This window comes from Myotis nattereri, assembly GCF_964212035.1.
Source record: "Myotis nattereri genome assembly, chromosome: 16".
Lineage (NCBI taxonomy): Eukaryota > Metazoa > Chordata > Mammalia > Chiroptera > Vespertilionidae > Myotis > Myotis nattereri.
Window position 1 is genome coordinate 47202922 of NC_138091.1, and position 20863 is coordinate 47223784.

Consider the following 20863-nt stretch of genomic DNA (forward strand, 5'->3'; position numbering starts at 1 on the left):
AGAAAATCACCATAATGAATAAAGCTACAACCAACTGCCAAGGAAAAGCATTCTTTATTTTTTTCTATATGGTTTATTTCACAGCAGTGGGTATAGAGACAATATTTTTGTTCCCAGCTAGACCAGACCCAATGGGCTTGTTCTGAGGTGCGCAGTTAGCAAAATATGCATTGGTTCAGAAGCTGTGGGGTTAACCAGCCAGAGCCCAGAGCAACAACACACATCAAATACTTCTGTAGATAGGAGAACAAGGGTATTTAGTTCCTGAAAATGTGGGTTACTCCATTCATTTTCCTCCTTTTTGGCAATGTAGCTACTTTTTCTGTGACTTGCTGTGTCTGCCCAGAGTATTCACATGCAGACTCATTTCTTCCCCGTTGGGTATTTGGTCTTACTTTGCCTTTCCTCCCTGTGAATGGCATCAGTATCTGTTTAGTTAACATTGCCCACTTCTGCCATGTTTAGCCTGCATGTTTCTACCCCCACTCACCACTGCCAATCCTGGGACTTCTTTGACCAATGTTTTTCTCTTTCCTCATTTCCCTCTGGTAGTATCATCTAATTCCAGCACTCTGTTATCTAGGATTGCTTAAGAAAGAGGAGCCTGAACTGACTTGAGAGAATAGAGCTGAGCTAAGAACAAGAGAGCTCCCTAAGAAAGAAGGCTTTGTATTTACACGATGCCCTTTCCCCAGCCCTCAGGCCTCTCACCTGCTCTGTAGCACTACTCTTTCTGGGGGCAGTTTATAGTGCTAGCTGCAAACAGGACCTCCTTTCTTTCTCAGGCTTCTCAGGAAGGAGACTGATGTGGGCCTCTTGTTACTGAGCAAGTGATTTGGAGTGGTTCTTGCATCAGAACCAGAGATTCCCTCTGGCTCCAGTTGCATTGACAACAGAGGGGGGTCCTTTTGATGACAGCACTGAAAGGCTAGGAGGGGGAGAATGAGCCAGTGAGATGAACTCTAGACTGGCAAAAGATGGGGCAGGAAGAAGGGGCCATCTGAAAAAGCTAAACTGGGAGACACGGTGTCTAGAAGAGAGAACTGGACCTTGGCCCACGTGGGGAGGACCTGGAGTGATTGCCTTTCCTTCTCCGCTCCGTCTCTGATATTGCTTTGGAGGGCAGATGATATGGATGTAAGAGTGCTTGGTTGGCTCTGCTTCATCAGTAAACAAGGCAGGTCTGAGGACCGATTAAGCCGAAACTGGAGATCCAGGGTCAAAATGACAAGGTCTTCAGGCCTTTCAGGCACCTCCTTTGAGCCATTTAGGTTTTTCCTCTTATTTATCTTTGAACTTCAATTAAGTGGCTTCTTAAGCTTCCTATGGTGACCTGTATAGCCTTCTGTAACCCTCAGCCCCTGAACAGTCAGCACCTTGTGTGGTTTCGTTTCTTCTTTAAAACAAAAAGGTCCTTTGTAGACTTCAGAGAAGACTAGGGTCTCCCCATGAGAAAGTGTGGGCGGGCACTACTGATTTCCTTTCATCCCTAACCTTGGCTTTCAAGTGAGTATCTCTAGACACAGACGGCTTGTGTTGAGTACTCTAGCTGGAAAGGGGGATTCATTAGGAGCAGAGGGTCTGGCCTTTGTTCGCTACAGGAGGAAGAATTGGAGATAAAGAGAGGGTACAACTTCCTGTAGGGATTTGAGCTGCACCCTTCCTGTACAATTTGTCTTTGAGTGAATTGACTTCTGGCTTTCCTGGAAAGGGGTGGTCAAGGGTCTTTGTTTCAGCTCTTTGGGGACACCTAGGACTTGGACAGGACCTTGGCTCCTGAAAGCCAGCCACCCAATGTTTGACCTCACGCAAGTTTAAACGGAACTGTTACTCCCAATCCCAAGGACAGACAGTTGGAGAGGTGAGTTCCTCATGTGGATCTTGGGAAGCCACTTCTCCTTGGCCTTCAGTTAGGGAAGAATTCTGAGCCGCAGCTTCTTGGAGAGTTGGCCCTGGAGCTAAGCTGGTTCTTGGCCCGAGCCCTGAAGGCCCCTGGAATTCTCTGCCGCCTTCCGGCGTAAAGGAGCTGGCTGGCTGGCTCATTTGGGGGCGGGAGCACTTGCTTTCCGGAAGGAAGCTACCCAGAGGCCTCTGGATGGAAAGGCCTGGTGGGTTCTCAGGGCCTCTGGGGAGAAATGTTTCTGTCTGCGTTGCTGTTAGAGCCGGGAGGCCAGGCTCCTCAGAGGGGGCTCCAGTTGCCTCCCAAGGACAGATGTCTGCCATGGTGCCCTTTATTTTATTTCCTTCTGGGTCTGTGACCTCCCACTGATACAGCTCTGCCATCCTGCCCCCCACACTACTTGCTCCATGGGGACTGACTTGGGCTTGGTCAGTGTCCAGAGCATCTGGCTGGGGGAAGAGCCCCCCTGAATCCATGCCTGCCCAGGGGCAGACCGTCTCCTGCGCTCGGCTGCCTTTGGCTGCTGCTTTGGAAAAGTGTTCTCTAGTCCCGCCAGACCCTGCCTCTGGAAGGAACACCTCTCCTTGCCCTTGGAGTGCTCTGTCCGCCTCCTGTTCTGGGCCCTCTTCCTCTGCCGCTGCTGTACCCATCTCCCAAGGGCAGATCTCTGCTCTCTTCGCCGAGGGAACCTCGAGCGCTTCCCATGGACACACTTCTGCTAGCCTGGCCTCCACTCTGCCTGCTGCCTCAGAAGTGCCTTCGCTCCTGTCAGAAGCTTGTGGGGCTGGTGGTGGACACAGACCCCCACTGTCTCGACTCTCCCAGGGACACACAGCCTCCTGCTTCCTGGCTGCCCTCCCTGGCTTTTCCTCAACTGCCCCAGCTTCAGCTTCTGGTTTTTCTGGAGCTTCCCCCTCCTCTGGAGGTTCCCCTTTTCTGCTCGGTGTGGACACCCCTTCTTCAGGGATTCTTCCAGGCACCTCCCAGGGACAGACCTCTGCTTTGATGCTGCTGTCAGGCTGATGAGCATCCCAGGGGCACACCTCGGCGTGCCTGCCTCCAACGCTGACCAGTCTCTGAGAGCCGGTTTTCGGTTGGTCAGGGCACTGCCTTTCGGGGCTGGAGGAAAAGATGGCTGGGGCCACGCTCTCCCATGGACAGATAGCCTGTCGCTCCTTGTTTGCTTTTCCCCCACCTTCAGTCGTGGCTTCTGCCTTTGAAGATGGAGCTTTTTCTTGGGTTATGAGTGCTTGGAGGGAACCCGTTTTGGGGTCTTGTATCAGGTCTCCTTTCTCCGCTACTGCCTCATTGACTTCCAGGGCATGCTCCTCTGCCACTCTCCTACTCATGCTGCTGGCTGAGTCTGAGGCCTTCGGGGCCTGAGCAGGGGGTTCCCCCAAGTCCTTCTCCCAAGGACAAGTAGCTTCTTGCTCTTGACTCAGTTTTGTCTCTCTTTTTGATGATTTGTCTTCTTGCAGGGAGGTGAGTCTCCCCCTTTCTGGAGTTTTCTCCCTCTGCTCTGCTGAATCACCCCCCATCTCTCGTTCCAGTCCCTTCCCAGTAGCTCCTCCATTCACTTCCCAGGGACAGATCTTGGCTCTGTCATTGGTGGATGCTTCCTCTACTTCCCAGGGACACACCTCAGCTGGCCTGCCCCCCACATGATCCAGTTCCTGGAATCCAGCTTTTGGTCTGTCAGTATCCACAGGGTCTGAATGCTGAGAGGAGCTGCCTGGATCCAGGCTCGCCTGGGGACAGGCCACCTCCCGCTCCCCACCTGGCTTCTCTGGCTTCTTTGGAGCAGTAAGAGCTACCTCCCCGGGCCCAGGATCTGCAGAACCCTTTCCTGTAATGCTTGGCAGTTTCCTAAGGGCCTCACCTCCCAGAGCTTGCTCCTCCCCTGCTCTAGCACTCACCTCCCAGGGACAGATCTCTGCCTTCTCAGCAGACAGAGTGTCCTCCACGTCCCATGGGCAGATTTCGGCAGTTTTGCTTCCCACACCGCCTGACACCTGGAAACCGGCTTTGGGTCTGTCTGTGACTTGAGGACCCGGTTGTGGGTGGAATCTGCCAGGGTCCACACCCTCCCAAGGACAGACTGCTTCCCGCTTTTGGAGCTGTCCCTCAGGCTTCTCCCTCGCGGTGACATCTTTGATTCCTGGTGTTTCAGGCATTTGCTCCTTGTCCTTTTGAGATTCTCCTCCTCTGGGTGCCTGTCCTGATGTCCAGTCCTCTGGGAGGATTTCTGCCTTGGCAGGTGGTACTGCCTTTCCCTCTGGCTCGAGGTCTTCCCGTGGGCACACCTGCGTGGCTCTGCTTCCTCCCTTGCTGGGGAGTTGGCCACCGGCTCTGGAGGAGGAATTGTCCAGACACGGGCTGGAGTGCCCAGGGGCTGTGCTCTCCTCGGGACACAGCGACTCCTGCTGTGGACCAGATGTCTGCACTGCTTTCCCAGTCTGTCCCCCGTCCTCCCCAAAGAGCCCGTTTCTGGAGGCTTGACCCTCTATTTGGGCAGAGTCTCCACCGGTCCCCTGACGTAGCATTTCCTTCCCCACTTCCTCATCACCCAGCTCCCAGGGACAAATCTCTGCTTTCCTGATCGCAGGAGCCTCTCCTGCCTCCCAGGGACACACCTCCGCAACGCTCCCCGAGCACCCGGGAGTTCCTGGGGCCTCCGTCGCGATTGCTAAGGGGCCACGGAAATCAGTCCTCTCCCACGAGCAGAGAGACTCCAAGTCTCTGCCCAGTTTCTGTTCTTTCCCGGAGGTTGCTTTCTTGGGACTTTTCTGCTTTTCCTGGGGGAGCTTCCTCACTCCCTCCTGGGATGGTTTCTCGTTCTCTCCTCCTCCCCTTGCCTCCCAGGGACAGAGCTCTGCCTTGGCCATGTCAGGTGTACGCGCTTCTGGGCCTGTCACTTCCTGCGGACACTTTTCCACCTCTTTAGCCTCCATACTGCCCCCTGCCTCAGACCTGCCCTCGGTTCTGTCAGAGTCCTGAGGGGACAGGTCCCTGGGATGGGCATCCTCCCAGGGACACACTGCCTCCTGCCCCCTGACCAGCCTCTCTGGCTTCTTCCGAGCCAGGGCAGCCACATCTTTAGGCTCGGATTCTTCTGGGGCTTTCCCCCTCCCTCCTCGGGAGTCAGCCAGATCTTGTCTTAATGCCCCCCTCTCCAGGCCTCCGCTCACCTCCCAGGGGCAGATTTCAGCCTTGTTGCTGTCAGGCAGACTTGTGTCGGACTCGGGGACCTCCCAGGGGCAAACCTCCGCCACCCTGCAGCCAGCACTGCCCAGGGGCTGGAGGCCGGCTCTGAGCAGCTCCTGCCTCCCTACAGGGGCTTCTCTTGCTTGCTCAGCACTTTTGTCCCCAACGGTGCCCTGCCTGACTTGCCCCGGTGTGGCAGGCCCTGTTCCACCTGCTCTCTCAACACTCCCCTCCCCCTGGCCCTGAGCTGTCCTCCTGCCTCTGTCTTCTTGTTCCCTGCTGCCCTCCTGGTGACAGACGTGGAGCATTCTGCTGGTGTGTGCATTCTGTTGGTTCTGGAGGGACTCCTCATCTTCGCAGGGGGCGAGGGCCGCCTGCTTACTCACCACCTTGCGCCCGCCTAGCCTGGGGGACCTGGGGCATGCCCCCACCCCCTCTCCTGAAGCTCGGCCCTTGTCCTTCTCAGGACTCCCTTCCCCCCTACCCCTTTCCCTGTGTGTGCTCCGGGAACGGGTCAGAGCTTTGATAGCCAGTCCCAGGCTGCGCACGGAACCCTGCTGAACAGGGCTCTTGAGGCTGTGGGATTTGGAAAAGATCTTGGGCCTGTCCTCGTCCACATCATCAGCTTCCCCCTGGAGACGCCTGTCCTCCGTGTCCATCCCATTCTCCCCAGCACCCTTTTTCTCTACTGCTACAGAGAGGGCCCTCCAGAGCCTGGCCCGAGCTGGGGCAGGGGAGTGGCGGCCTCGCTCTGGGCCGGAGGGGCCTTCTTGAGCCACGTTGTCTTTCTTGACTGGCAGCTCTGCATTCTCCCAAGGGCAGATGAAGGTGAGTAAGCTGGGGCTTTGGGCGAGTATTGGGACTGCTGCCAGGGCAGGGCCTGGAGCCAGAACCGGGGCTGGACCTGGTATGAGAGCTGGAGCCAAGGCGGAAGTGGGAGACAGCATCCTTGGCTCTCCCCGGCAGGCCCCAGACAGGGCCATGACGGGCGTGGAGACCTGGTGCTGGATGGGGTGGTGAGGCAGCCTTCGGGCAGCCTCCCCCTGAAGCTTCCCAGGGGCAAAGGAGCTGTCCATGCTGCCGCTGCTCTTGGCAGGGGAAGGTGGGGCTGACAGAGGGGCCCCTCGGGCTCCCTCCAGCCTCCTGGCCGATGGCCTCCGAACTGGGCTCGCCTCTGCCTTCTTTCTCTCCTCTCGTTCCTTTGCCTGCCGGTAGGTCTCCTCCAGATAGGCCTGGCTGGCCACCAGCAGGGCCTTTTCCCCGGAGCCAGCCATGACGCTGAGCGACTTCTGTAGGGAGGCAGGCCGGGCTCTGGGGAGCCTCTCTCCCACCGTCAGGTTGTGGGCGCTGGCCGACCTAAAGCCCAGGGCAGGAGGCCCCTCTGCCAGCTCCCGGCTCTCTGCCCGGGAGGCCCTCTTGGCCAGCTTCCTCCTCAGCAGTGAGTCGCGGAGAGGTGGGTCCTGCTCCCCGCAGTGGCTGTGGTCGTAGGTGCTGCGGGACTTGCGCAGGGCCCGGGGCCCCTCGGGATCTTGGAGGCTGGAGCTGAGGAGCCGGCGGCGGGAGGAGCTGGGCAGGCTGCCGCGGCCTGGGGACCCCGAGTCCCGGGAGTGCTGCCGGGCCAGGGCCTCGGGGAACTCAGCCAGGTACCTCACGAAGGAGCGGCCCAGGCCCGGGCGCGCGCTGCCCCGCTTCTTGGGCAGGTGGGGGTTGTTAGCAGCCATTTCCTTGGTCTTGTGGACCTCTAGCTGGGCATAGAGCTTCTTCAGCTCATCCTGGGGGAAGAGAGGGCCAGGAGGGCAGAGCTGACACTGGGACCGATGGGCTAGTCTCTCCATCCACTGCCTCAGCCCTTATTTAGACCATTTTCTCTGGGGGAGTCGCTTCCCCCCAAGCTGTGCCCCTTCCTTGCTTTAAACATCTCAGGGCCTAGCCGGTTTGGCTCAGTGGATAGAGTGTCAGCCCATGAACTGAAGGGCCCTGGGTTCGATTCCAGTCAAGGGCATGAACCTCGGTTGCAGGCTTCATCACAGTCCTGGTTGGGGTGCATGCGGGAGGCAACCAATCGATGTGTCTCTCTCACATCAATGTTTCTCCCTCTCCGCCTCTCCCCCTCCTTTCCACTCTCTCTAAAAATCAATGGAAAAATATCCTCAGGTGAGGATAAACCAAAAATAAATAATCCTCTCAGCCCAGCCAGCATGGCTCAGTGGTTGAGCATTAACCTATGAACCAGGAGGTCACAGTTCAATTCTGGGTCAGGACAGATCCTTGGGCTTTGGGCTCGATCCCCAGTAGGGGGCGTGCAGGAGGCAGCCAATCAATGATTCTCTCTCATCATTGATGTTTCTATCTCTTCCTCTCGGAAATCAATAAAAATAAAACCTCTCAGAATTCACCACTCCGTTTCTGCAAGACCAGCACCAGCCTGGTTCCCAGCCGGACCCGCTCAGCTCTGAGGATGCAGTGTGCACTCTTGTCGGAGGGGCAGGGCACCCGAGTTTCAGGCTGCTGACTTACCATGCCCCTCGAGGGTGTTTCCTGACCTCTCTGAGCCTCTGCGTCTATAAAGTAACAATAACTGGCTGCTGGTGTTAGCTTCCTTAGAAGGATTATGTGAGGTTGAGGGACTAGTCACTAGCGGGTATGAAGTGCCGTATTCAGGTGTAAGTGATACAGTGGGGCCTTGAAATTCTCTTATACTTTGGATCATTCTCCCCAGAGCCAGCATAGGGAGAGTAGATTGGTTGCTGCTCCACAAATTGGAGACCAGGGGTGGTGTGGCCGTGGCAGTGGCTGTGGCCTCCATACTCTCTGGGGTCCCTGCAGGATTGGGGTCTCAGTTCAGCCTCTCCCAGCGGGCAGGAGGCAGGGCAGGCAGAGCTCAGAGGGTGTGGAGGACACAGGGGGAATGAGAGGCAGAGGCGGTTGGGACAGGAAGGAACTGGGAGATGAAAACAAGTCGGTGTAGAGGCGGGCCCCAGTGGAGGTGGAGGGATGGGCAGAATGGCTACTGAGGGTTCCCCACACTTTAAGTTTTATAAGACAATGGGCTTAGACCGCCAGGTCTCCTTATTTCCTGCCCACTGAGCCCCTCATGAGGGTTCCCGTGACTGTAATGCTGTCCCTAAGCAGAATAGTGAGAGTACGGATGCGTTCCTGCGAGACTCAGGAAGAACTTCCTTCTCTAAGAGCCAGGTTCAGGGAAAGGGGACCCTTGGTAGCTGCCTGACCTGCCCGGCCTCAACTGACTAGAGTCCCCCACTGCCCCAGTGATGCCCCTGCTGCTGGGGGACACGGCTCTGCCTCCAACTTTAAAGAGTCAGGGAAGTAGCTCAGGGCAGTGGTAGAGAAGGAGGGAGGCAAGTCTTGGAAAGCTAGGAGCAGGGCAGCAGCGCTCCCTGCCGGGTCCCTGGAAGCCAGCACCAAAAGGAGGCGGGGAGGGCGGAGGGCGGCGCCTACCCGAATGTCTCCAGGGTCCAGGCTGCGCTCGCTCCAAGCTGAGACGGTGCTGCTGTTGAAGTAGGAGCCTGAGCGCTGCAGGTCCAGCTCGTCCTCATACTCCTCATCCACCATCTCCTCTCGGGGAGGAGCCCCCGGCTTCCAGAACTGGCCAGGGAAACGGGCGGGTTGGGAAAAAGACTCACCTGGGTCCCTGTTCACCACTCCCCCACCCACCTGCCCCAGGGAATAAGTCTTCATGAATCCTCACCCCCTCTCTGACTCGGAGGAATTCCGGTCCGAAGACTTGCTTCCTCTCACCCACCCTGATCTCGAGCTTAGAGACCAGGGGCTCTGGGCCTCCGGCCTCTGCAACTCCTAGCCATGTCTTCGGCTCCCCACCCCTCTCTCTGTAACTGCTTCCGAGGTGATGTTCAGAGTCCGCCCACCTTAAAGCTTGGTCACCAAGACCCCTCCAGCCCTCCCTCTCCTTTCCCCTGCCCAGGGGTTGGAGGTAGCTTCCTCCCCCAGTGGGCTCCTTCCTTAGGGTCAGAGCCCGCACACCCACAGCGTGCCTTCTTCACCTGGACCTGGAGATGGCGCTGCCGCTGCTGCAGATCCACAGTGCCCCTGACGCGGGGTGTGTGTGTGTGTGTGTGTGTGTGTGGAGGGGTGGAGGGTAGCGGGGGGGTAGTGGGGGGGTCTGCCTTATATCCTGGAGGGGGAAGAGCTCACCTTAGGGATGAAGAGCAGAGCCAGGGTGGCGGTGACTGTGCTGTGAGTGTGGAAGAAGAAGAGGAGGAGGGTGCAGTCCGGGTGCAGGGAGGGAACCAGCACAAACCTGAGAGTGTGATGGGAGGGAGATGCTTCCTGTGGGTGGGGGTGGCCTCTTCCCCCTCCCCACTCCCCCATGTCCCAGCTCCAGCCTGATCTCCATGGAGCTACGGGTGGGGTGAGGAGGGCACGCTTCCTTCTCGCCCGCTCTGGGATGGAGGTCCTGCCTCAAGGAGCCCTCCCATACTCCAGCTCGCCTCCTCTGGCTGCCTACAGTACAGGCCTGTGCCCCACAACCCTATCATGGACACACGGCAGGCGTGCTGCTGGGACAGCTGAGATGGGAGGTGGGAGAGTCAGGGAGAACTGAGCAAGTGTGGGAGGCACCTCCTCTTCCTGGGTGTTGGGTGAGACGTGGGGTACGAGAAGGGTATCTGTGGGTAGGGAGAGAGCTCCCGGTGGGGGGGCTTCCTCACCTTGCTGAGGCATAGCCGTGCAGTAGGGATGGCCATGGGAAGGGGGTGCCCTCGTCTAGGAGAAGCGAGGAGTAGTGCTGGGTGGGGAGAAGCCGTGAGTAGGGGGGCCCGTCCTCACCTGGCTGCATAGAAGGCAGCGGAGAGCAGCAGCTCGTTGTGCAGGGCGATGCCCATGTAGCGAGGCTCGTGGAAGGCGGAGGGCACCGCCCGCGTGGCATAGCAGAGGAAGCTGCCCCAGCACAGGAGCAGCATCTCGGCTGTGGGGAAGCGGGAGGGGCAGAGGCGGCACCCCCTCAGCAGCCAGCCTACCCCTTTCTCTGTAGGGCTTGCTGGGAGGAGCCGGGGCGAGGGGTCAGGGCTCAGGGTACCAGGCCGGAGGGGCTGGGCCAGAGGCCCCGTGGAAATGCAGAGCCGGGCCCAGAGCGAGACTCACCAACAGCCATGGAGTAGTCCCAGCGGTCCTGATGGCAGAGGTAGAAGTGGCGGCCCGTGCGAGTGTGGCCCCGGGTCACCAGGGGCGTGTGCAGCCCGCCTCGCTCCAGGACCCTCACTGTCCACACAGCCAGGAAGCCCAGCACCAGCAGCAGGAGCAGCCCCAGGCGCCCAAGCGGCTGCCCACTGCTTGGATGGGGGCCCCGCTGGGCCGTTCGAGACAGAAACAGCTGGAGCACTCTACAGGGGTGCAGATGGTGAGTGGGGGAGAGGGGAGGGCCTAGGAGAGGGGCCAGGGCTCTGTCCTCTGACCATTGCTTTCCTCCCCTCCACATGTACCTGTGGCCCCATCCCTTCCATGGCTCGCTGCCTCCTTACCCCCAGAAAAGTGATGAGGGGGGAGGACAACAGTGATGGGGGCAGGCCCTGGGGACAGGGAGTGGAGCTGGTAGGGATCTGACTGTGAAGAACTCCATTCCACCCGTGAGCTGGGGTGGCGGGAGTGAGCAGCGTGAGCGCAGGCCTGCTCCAGCCCCTACCTATAAAGCTTGAGTATAATGGTGCCGTAGACAATGGCAAAACCCAGCAGCCGGACCCAGCGGAGAGCGATGCAGCGGAATACACTGGGCTTGAAGTACAGGATGAAGACCTGTTTGGGGGGCGAGGGGAGCAAAAATGGCTGCTTTCCACTGCACTCCTACTGTGTGCCAGGCCTCCTAACACCCTGTCATAGAAGCACCGTCATCTCCATTCTGCATGGGAGCAGCTTAAGAATCAGAGAGGTGCCCTGGCCGGTGTGGCTCGGTTGGGCCTTGTCCCATGCACAAAAGGATTTCTGAATCGATTCCACACGCCCGGGTTGTGGGCTCAGTCCCCTCTAGGGGGTGTGCAGGAGGCAGCTGATCTGTTCCCCTCTCACATCGATAGTTCTCTCTCTCTCTCCCTTTCCCTTCCCCTCTCTTTAAAAAAAAAAATCAATAATAAAAAAAAAATCTTTATTTATAAAAAAGATCAGAGAGGTTAGGTAACTTGTCCTAAGTCACACAGTGGGTCATAGGGTTCTTTTTAGCTTGGACTGTTTGCTTCCAGAACTCACTAGGCCAGCCTGCCATTTGTTGATCTGAGTAGGGGGATTCGGAGGTCTCTTAACCCCCTCCCCTGACAGGGCAGAGAAGAAGTGTTCTGGGGTTTGGAGGGTTCCACGTTGGGACTGCGGGAACCCGGGGGGGGGGGGGTGGAGGTCAGCCTCTGGCCACAAACTCACAGGGAAGTAAAGCAGCAGGGATCCAAAAAGGATGGTCTCCAGCAGGACAACTCCAGACGCCCGGATCCTCTGTGAGCCCAGGAACGAGAGAGGCGGGTAAGCAGGGAAGTGGGAGGACAGTCCGGATGGCGGTGCAGGGGGGTGGTCCTCAGATCTGTTTTAGGGGTCACTCAGTGGTCCTGGGCTAAGACTTTACCCCATAACATCAGCTCCGCCCTCCATCCATAGCCACACTCCTATTCCCACCACATGCGCTCAGCTCCCCTGGCACGAAGCCTGGCAAAGGCCCAGGTTTCAGCCCCCACCAGCCTTGCCCCATTCTCCTCCCACCCCAGCCGGGGCCTTGCTGCAGACCTGGGCTCAGATCAGAGGCTGCTGAAGCTGGAAGGTGCCCCATGCATTCCTCCACGCTTTGGTTCAGGCTGCTCCCTGGTCTAGAGAGCTCCATCCCCGCCCGGTAACCATCTGGCTGAGCTTCCAGTGGCACATTCTCCAGAAAGTCTTCCCATGTCAGCGCAGGCAGGACAACTGGGTCCTTTCCTGAGCCGCCACAGAAGCCAACACACAACTCTGTCCTCAGCCCTGTCTTGCTCCATTCACCTGGGCGCTCCCGAAGGGTCCAGCTCACGTCCCCTGGTACCTACACACTATTTCGAATCAAGTCAAGTGCCTTCATTTTACAGGTTAAGAAACAGGTCCAGCCCTAGCCGGTGTGGCTCAGTGGATAGAGCGTTGGCCTGTGGACTGAAAGGCCCCAGGTTCGATTCCGGTCAAGGGCACATGCCCGGGTTGCAGGCTCGATCCCCAGTAGGGAGCGTGCAGGAGGCAGCCAGTCAATGATTCTCTCTCATCATTGATGTTTCCATCTCTCTCCCTTTCCCTTCCTCTCTGAAATCAATAAAAATATGTTAAATAAAGAAAAAGAAACAGGTCTAAGTGGTGAGGTCACCCACCTGATGGCACATAGTGTGTTGGATTAAGAATCAAGGCCAGCCGAAACCGGTTTGGCTCAGTGGATAGAGCGTCGGCCTGCAGACTGAAAGGTCCCAGGTTCGATTCCAGTCAGGGGCATGTACCTGGGTTGCGGGCACATCCCCAGTAGGGGGTGTGCAGGAGGCAGCTGATCGATGTTTCTCTCTCATCAATGTTTCTAACTCTCTCTCTATCTCTCTCCCGTCCTCTCTGTAAAAATTCAATAAAATATATTAAAAAAAAAAGAAAGAAAAAAAGAATCAAGGCCAGAACCCATTTCTCCCAGATTCTAGTAGCCTCTGGTCTCGTTGGTGCTCGGGACCCGAGATGGGTAGGACGTGTGTGTGGGAGACAGATGTGGAGCCTGGCTTACCTTGCTCCGGCGGCAGCGGTAGGAGACCAGCATGCTCAGGAAGACGATCAACATGCAACAGGCCTGGCAGGCCACCACTGCTGCCCGCAAGGCCAGGGCCTCCTCTGCCAGGCATGGCGTGGCGTCCAAGCAGCTGGTGCAGCCCTCAGCACAAGGCTGGCACTGAAGCAGCCTTCCAGAGCCGCCTTGCGGGGACCCAAATTGCCCGGTAGGCGGGGTGGCATTCTCCTCTAACCCTATAAAGAACAAGATGGGCGCAGAGAGAGCGGCACGGCTGGGGCATGCTGAGATCCTAGCCTTCTCTCCCAGTGGTCACCACAGCCCTCGTCCTGCCCTCCTCTGGTGGCTCTGGGATAGGGTCAGGAGGGGAGGAAGGAGGAAGGACTCCACAATGACATACCCCAGGCGAGGCTTGCCCCATAGAAGCCAGGTTGGCAGCGGCAGAGGTAGCGGCCAAGGACAAAGCCCTGACTCTCCAGAGGGATGCACTGTGGGAATGACAAAAAAAACAAACATAAAAACAATAGATATTTGTATGGGGCTTTCCCTCCTGGGAAGAGATGGAGGATCCATCTACCTTCCTACCCATTGCCCCTGGGTCCACACTAGGGCATCTCACCAGAAGCCCTCCTTAGTTCCAGGGAAGCCTTCCCTCTGTGGGAGCCCTACTGTACCCCACACCCACGGCCACTCTTCTCCAAGAGACACCCAAGCCAAGAGGATGGGGCTAGAGCACCCTTTTATTCAGACCAGCAGTGACAGGAGCTCACCGGTCCCATTTCCCACTGCCCAGCTGGGCGAGTGAGGTGCTGCGGGAGGTGGAAGTAGCAAGAACTCTGAGCCCAACCACACCCGTGTGCCTGCATCCTGCTTCAAAGGGTCCCTTCAGCCTCCCTCTTGGGCATGCCAGTGGGTTGAAAAGGCTCCCACAGAGGAGTGGCTTCCTCTGTCAGGGGCCATCTGGCCTTGGCACAGGCCTGCTTTCTCCAGCCCTAATGCCAGGCTAATGCCAGGCTGGTGGGATGCCAAGGGCAGCTCTTTATTCCACCTCCGCCCATTAATAGTTACCCAGCAGGGGACAGAGCAGACCTCAGAGCTAGGTGAGGAAGAGGAGCCACGGATGAAACCAGATCTGCTGTAGGGGAAGGCTAGAAACAGCACTAGGCAAAGGAAAGGGTGAACCCTCAGAGATTATTTTTAAAATTTTAAAAAATATTTTGTGTATATTTTTATTGATTGAAGGGAGAGGGGTATAGAGATAGAAACATCAATGACGAGAGAGATTCATTGATCAGCTGCCTCCTGCAACGCCCGCCCCCCTACTGGGGGTCGAGCCCACAACCAGGGCATGTGCCCTGACTGGGAATAGAACTGTGACTTCCTGGTTTATGCGTCAATGCTCAACCACTGAGCCACCCTGGCCAGGCAAACCCTTGGAGATTCTATATCCAGCTCGACTTCACCAAGAAAGGTTAGAGGGTGCTGCTCCCAAAATCTCGGCCCAGCTTCTCCTCTTGCCTGAACCACTGGGACACGTTCTGCTCCTGCCACCGCCTGCACAAGCAGACTAAAGCCTGCCCAGGGATGCGACTGTGGCTAGGATTTAAAATGCACCGGACAGTAGGGTCCCTTCTCTGTCCCTGGACTTATAGCTTCAAACACATGTGCCCTGAAGAGCAGCAGATGCCCCAACTGGCCCCAGGGCTGCAGGGCTCGCCTTGGCTTCAGTCCAGCTCAGGAACAAGCACGTATCAATGTGACTGTGGAGCAGGTTAGTGCACTAGCCTCCCAGTTCCCCAGTACTGGGCTCGCAGGATGACCAGCCGTTGCTTTCCATTATCCAGATTCTTCCGCATCCATGGCTCCGATTCTGCTGGCATCTGGCCTGGGTTCCATCACCTATACCATCCCAGAGCTCTTCAAGCTCCTGCTGTGGTTAGGTTCCTCCCACAACTCAACCAGCAACTCCACTTATTTCAACAAACACCAACTGAGCATCCCTTGTGGGTCAGGAGGAGCCTGGGGCTCTGGTGACATGACAGGACATGACAATGTGGTCCCCGAGAAGGGGAGGGGATGACTAACAGAGGCTCAGAAGATGGTCCCGGAGAGGGACCCTGGAGCCCCCACTACCAGAAGGGAAAGCAGACAGGGAGGCTCACTGACATTTCAAAGAAACGAGGGTGGCTGTCTTGGGTAAAGGGTGGGGGTAGCCTGTACATGTCCCCACCTTTTAAAAGCCTGCAAACCTGTTTTTAGCTCATCACTAGGGGCTCCCCTGAAGAAGAAAGGCTGGTGTGCCTTTGTCAGCTGCTCCTGGGAGCTGGGTGGTGGCAGAGGTGAGAAAGGTAGGAGTTAGAACCCTATGCCCGCTCCCCCCTCCACCCCCTTTATCCTTACCTGGGTGCTGTTGAGATCACACAGGTGCGTGTTAGAGTACCATCCTGGGCCGCTGGCACACTGATTGATGTCCACCATCTGAAGATCTATGTCCATCTGCACCTGGCCCCTAGGGCAGTGATTGGCAGTTAGAGGCAGAGTGAAGGCTGCCAAGGTAGACATGTGTCCCTGGGCCCCAAACTATGGGCAATGCAAGCTCTGTAAACTAGCACAGCAGTTGCAGTGTGCGGAGAGGGCACACGTGCATCCCATTTCTCCCACGCTAGGAACCCTCACTGTCTCTGTAGGCAACGATCCCTCTCCCCCTAGGTCATCTCCCATCCCCATCCCTCAGCTTTTCAACATCCTAGCATTTCCTGGTTTCTATCAATTGGTAGGGGGAGGGGGCATGTCAAGACATTTGGGAGCTGGGACTTGGATGATCTGTTTGAAGGGGATTTTCACACGTTCCCACCGCATGTACACACACACATACACACACACACAAACTCACACACACACATACACATTTAGAACTCAAGTATTAACCACCCCTTACTCTGCCCAAATCAGAATTCATCATAGCAAAGGAGATATGGAATGGAGAAGCCCCGAGTTAGAGCTGCCAGGCCCAAGGGCTCCCAACCCCTGCTCTGGTTGAGGGGGAGAGCTGGCGGGGAGCCGAGTTTCCTGGGGGCAGCAGGGACAGTGAAGGGGGACACTCACTGGAAAAACAATGTTATTGTTGAATGTCTCGAAGTACTGTGCCCACTGGCTGCCTCCTTCCCACCAGGACTCCCAGTCACCTCTTTATCCTGGCTGAGGGGGGTCAGTTATTTGCGGGGTGTCACAGACTCCTGGGCCAGGACAGTAGGAGAGTGGAACTTACTTGATAGAAGAATATAGCCATTGGGAGTGACCCTGAGGACCTGGCCAACTGCTGAGCAGAAGGGGCAATGGTTTCAAGTGTCCCCCCTACACCCACCCCAGCCAAGAACTTTCCTTCTCTTGGGAAACCCTCCTTCTACAGCTCTGGATTGCTAGAAAGCAGCAGGTTTAGCTCCTGACGCGCCCATCTGGCTCCTCCAACATGCCTGGTGCATGGATTATCATTTTCATCCACACCAGGCCCTCTCACGCTCAGACCTGGGGGCCGAGAACTACACCTGGCTGTATCCACACATCTTACATCTGTGCACACATATGTGTATCCCTATGTGTCAATCCGTTGATTCCCACACAGTGCACAGTATGTACACTCACACCTATATGTGTTCACACAGTTACACATACAGAGTCGACTGCAAATACACACTGCTGAATGCAAATATACATATCTGTGTCCCCCAGACACACATGTGCATGCCAAATGGCCCATGCACGGCTGGGTGGACTTGGGCCCCCAGCCCCACAAACCCACCAGTGCATCGAACCCTGAACAAATCCACTTACCTGATCTCCGGGCTGAGGTCTGGCTTGAGTCCATAGAAGGTGGCTGAGAGAGTGAGAAGCCAGCCTGGACGGAGCCGGCCCTCCTGGCATTCCAGGAAGGGGGGCGACAGCCTGACATGCTGCATGTCCCCCAGATACCCATCTCCCCGTGGCCACTTGGGGCTTCCGAGGCTCCCTAGGTCATTGGTCAGCACCCGCTTCTGCAGGGCAGGGGTGTCCAGGGCCCTGGTCAAGCTCTCCTCTGGTACCCCATTCCCAGACAAGTCCCGAAGCATGGTCTCCTCTCCCATTCGGGTGGCCTGCAGGGCCAGCTGCAGGTGGCTGGCTCCTGGCGGAGGGTTAAAGGTCAGCAAAGCCCGGTATGCCCTTGGGTCCCCCTCGGCCATGCTGCGGACCAGTGCCTGGTACCACTCCACATCCTCCTCCACACTGGACTCGCGGATGTCGTTGGCTTGTAGCAGCATGTTGAGGAAATTGGCGGCCTGGGTGAGGGTGCCCGCTGCCCTCTCTAAGATTGGGGGAAGCCCTGGACTGGCTTCTGCCCCTTGGGCTTCATAGCGCTCACTGCAATTAGCCCCCAACAGCTGTCGAGCATCCCCAGAGTAGAGAAAAGCCAGGGCTGCTTCAGCCCCCTCGGGGGCCACCCACATGGGTACATGTCCTGGCCTGACTTGGGAGGACAGCGGGGGCAGAGAGCGGAGGGGCTGCAGACCCCCCAGAGCCCAGCCACAGAGGAAGCAGCAGCCCAGCAGCCTCCACACAGGAGGAGGCATGGCCACTTGCCTGGTGCCCATCCTTGGGGCAGCGCTCGGGGAGCCTGGGGTGCAGGCTGCCTGGGGATTTGGTGGCTCAGGAGAGCCCAGGTAGAGAGTGGCTGCAGTCTGGGACTGCCTGCCTCCCCACCTCCTTTCCTCGCTTTCTCTTTTCCTCTCCCCCCCCCCCTCTCCACTTGTGCTGATTCGCCTGTTTTCCTTCTTCTAATGTCATCAGCTGGCTTCTGGACTCAGGCATGAGGGCTCTGCCACCTCCTCTGTGTGGCCCCCATGGCAAACCCTCTAATCCTGACACACCGCTCTTCCCTCCCCCTCTTATCCAGTGTTTGGGCTCCCTGCCCCCCCATTCTCCACCCTACATCTGTTCCAGAGAGAGATAGATGGGAGGGGAGAGAGGAGAGGAAGGGACCAGTCATTCTCTCTCTCCCTCCCTCCCTTCCTGCCTCCCTCTGCCCTTTGCTCCATTATGAGAGATGGGAAAATCCGGGATGGGATGTCATAGCAACCGCAGATGAGCCCGTGCTCCCCTCTCCACCCCTCTCCCCATTCAGCCTCCTGGCAGCAATTGCAATGGGCATGATAAAGGGGCAGGCTGCATCTCCTGGCAATCTGCTTTGGCTGCCTGTACCCCCCGGACAGCATGCTGCTGTGAGATTGAGGATGGCGAGGGTGGGAAGCTGAGATTCATATAACTATGATTGTACAGACTGTGGCAGTTTATAAAGTGTTTTTCATATGCATTACCTCAATTAATCTTCCCCACAACTACGGAAGGTGAATATTCTTTTTTAAATATATATAGTTTTTATTGTGTCAGAGAGGAAGGGAGGGGGGTGGGGAGAGAGAGAGAGAGAGAGAGAGAAAGAGAGAGAGAGAGAGAGAAACATCAAGAATGAGAGAGAATCATTGATCAGCTGTCTCCTTCACACCCCATACTGGGGATTGAGCCGGCAACCCAGGCATGCGCCCTGACCGGGAATCAAACCGTGACCTCCTGGTTCATAGGTTGATGCCCAAACACTGAGCTACGCCAGCTGGGCACCATTCCATGTTCTTGCTGATACCAGTTACCATGATTTACGTCCAAAACACACTGGGTGAAGGCATAATAGTAAGTTGTTTTTCCCCTCAAGAAGCTTTTCATAGTAATAACAACTAACATTCGTATAGTGTTTTAGCATGTACATGTAAGTTTCCATTTAATCCCCACAACAGCCCGGTGGAGGGAGATTATTATTGACCTGCTTTTACAAATGAAACACAGGTTCAAAGAGGTTTACTTATTTGCTCTTGGTCATAACTCCAGGAAATGGCACAATGAGGAATCAAACGAGATGGCAAGCTCCAGTGGGACAGGGACTGAGCCTCTCGCACTCATCACTGTACCCTGAAGCCTGGCGCACTGCTGGGCGACTGCAGAGAACCTCGGGTCTGGTTTACATGATCTGAATTGCTCTTCACAGACTTTACAAACTAGGGTTCTACCACTGCGGGGGCCACTTTTATCGCCTTCAGTGAAAGAGGGATGTGTAGACACAAAATCTGTTCAGCCAACATACACCTACCCAACTCACACACAGGTATACTTCCTTGGCTGGGATCTACAGGCCTGGACATCCCGGGGAATGGAGGAAGGCAGTATTCCTTGCCCTCTTGTAGGAAGAGGCTGTGTGCATTCCCGGTGCCTCTGAGCACTCGGGACAGAGTAGAAATACTCCAGGCGGCAGACAAGCTCCCTCTCAGGCCAAAAAAGTAGAGGACAGCAGAGGGCGCTGCAGAGCTACGGACCTTGCATTCGCTGGTAATCGGGTTTGGGGCCAGAGCTTTCCAAAAACAGCCAGGGATCTCAGGTGGTCTTCTCCGCCTCAGGTATTCTGTGATCCTATAGCAATTTCTCTTCCTTTCTCCAGAAACCTCAGTGACATCTGAGAGGTAGCTGAGGGAGAGGAGTTAGAGAATAAAATATTTGGCATCAGACAGGGCTATTTTGAATACCACTGCAACTTTCGAATTGTGTGATCTTAGGTGACTAACTTGAGTTTCTGTTTCTTCACAGGCAAGAAAGAATATTGATTCTGTTGGGCTGAATGAGGTGAATCTGTATCAAGAGCCATAAGGTGTGAGGTTGAACAAACATTCAATACTTATTATCAAGGGCTTACTCTGTGCCCAGAAAGAGTCCTTGGCACTCAGAGTCCACGATGGGCAGATGTGGCCCTGACCTTCATGGAACCGACAGCTTAGTAACGAAGAACGGCTTCAGTCAAACAACTCCGCAGATAGATGACAAATTATATCTGTGCAATGAAGTGCAACAAGGAGTGGTCCTGGACCTCAGGGCCTAAGGAGGAAGTGCCCAGGTAGGGAGACTCCCCGCGGTAGTGAGAAGTTCCATCTGAAAAATGAGTAGAAATTTACTAAGCAAAAGAGAGGGAAAAGCCTTTCAAGGAAAGGGAATCGCTTATGCCATGGCCACATGTGTGCAAGCTACAGGAGAGAGAGAACAAGGGGAAGCTTGGTGGGCGGAGCCCGGAGAAAGGCAGGGTCAGGTCCCACAGGACCCCAAAAGCCTCCTGAAGGAGTTTTGTCTTTAGCTGGAGAACGTGGGAAATCATGAAGCATTATCATTACTAGCTATTGGACCAATTTCCATTTTAAAAAGGTCATTCAGGCTGCAGGACTCATAGCAGACCCTCCACCCTCTTCCCTTCAGCGCACCCTGGGGTACCAAAGTTGCTAAATTCTGCTGGCTGCTGCCTCATTATCCCTTGCATCCCTAAACACTTCGCATAGGACGATTGCAATGGTTTCCTAACTGGTCTCCCTGCCACCAGTCTGACCTCCTCTACACAACTAGCTTGATTTTGTTTGATCTTCACAACATGCCTGCCAGTAAGTCAAGCAGCAATCCTTATTCCTGTTTTTTTTCAGATGAGAAAACTGTGGTGCTATGGAGCTGGCTCATAGAGGTGTGTGAGAGCCAATTATAAAAATTCCAGGAATTCTGCAAGCCAGTTGTTAAACATAGCCAGTGTTAAAATTAAATTATACAAATGTATAATGGAATAAATATTAAAACAAAGGTAATGAGTTCTCAAAACTCATCACTTCCTAATAATCTTACTATTATGAGTTATCCATGTTCTTGGGATTATTTATGTTGTTGCATTTGCATGATGAAATTACTACATAATGGCATGCTACTGCTCATCTCTTTCTAATTCTGTGTTCAGATTGAAATCAACCATAGGAGTATTTACACCATGGAAATTGGCAAACCAGACAAATGTAGTGTTTTGTGGATTATCTAGACTTAAGAAAGTGATGGAGAAAATGTTAATAATTCAGATTTAAATTTAATGTGTTATGTCTGTGGCCATTTCATTGTGAATAGAACAAAAATTGTGGACATATTCAGTATTTGAA

General features: G+C 55.7%; 1 protein-coding gene across 1 annotated transcript; it reads right to left on the reverse strand.

Annotated features, from left to right (window-relative positions):
• Window positions 1-1827: 1827 nt before the first annotated feature.
• Window positions 1828-17458, reverse strand: GPR179 (G protein-coupled receptor 179; the record flags this gene model as incomplete). Its single annotated transcript, XM_081108794.1, has 11 exons — window positions 1828-6876; window positions 8564-8710; window positions 9278-9383; window positions 9911-10049; window positions 10226-10464; window positions 10764-10873; window positions 11489-11557; window positions 12834-13069; window positions 13234-13321; window positions 15234-15342; window positions 16665-17458. 11 exons carry the CDS (start codon window positions 17456-17458, stop codon window positions 1828-1830), a joined length of 7086 nt encoding a protein of 2361 aa, XP_080964920.1.
• Between the last annotated feature and the right edge of the window lie 3405 nt (window positions 17459-20863).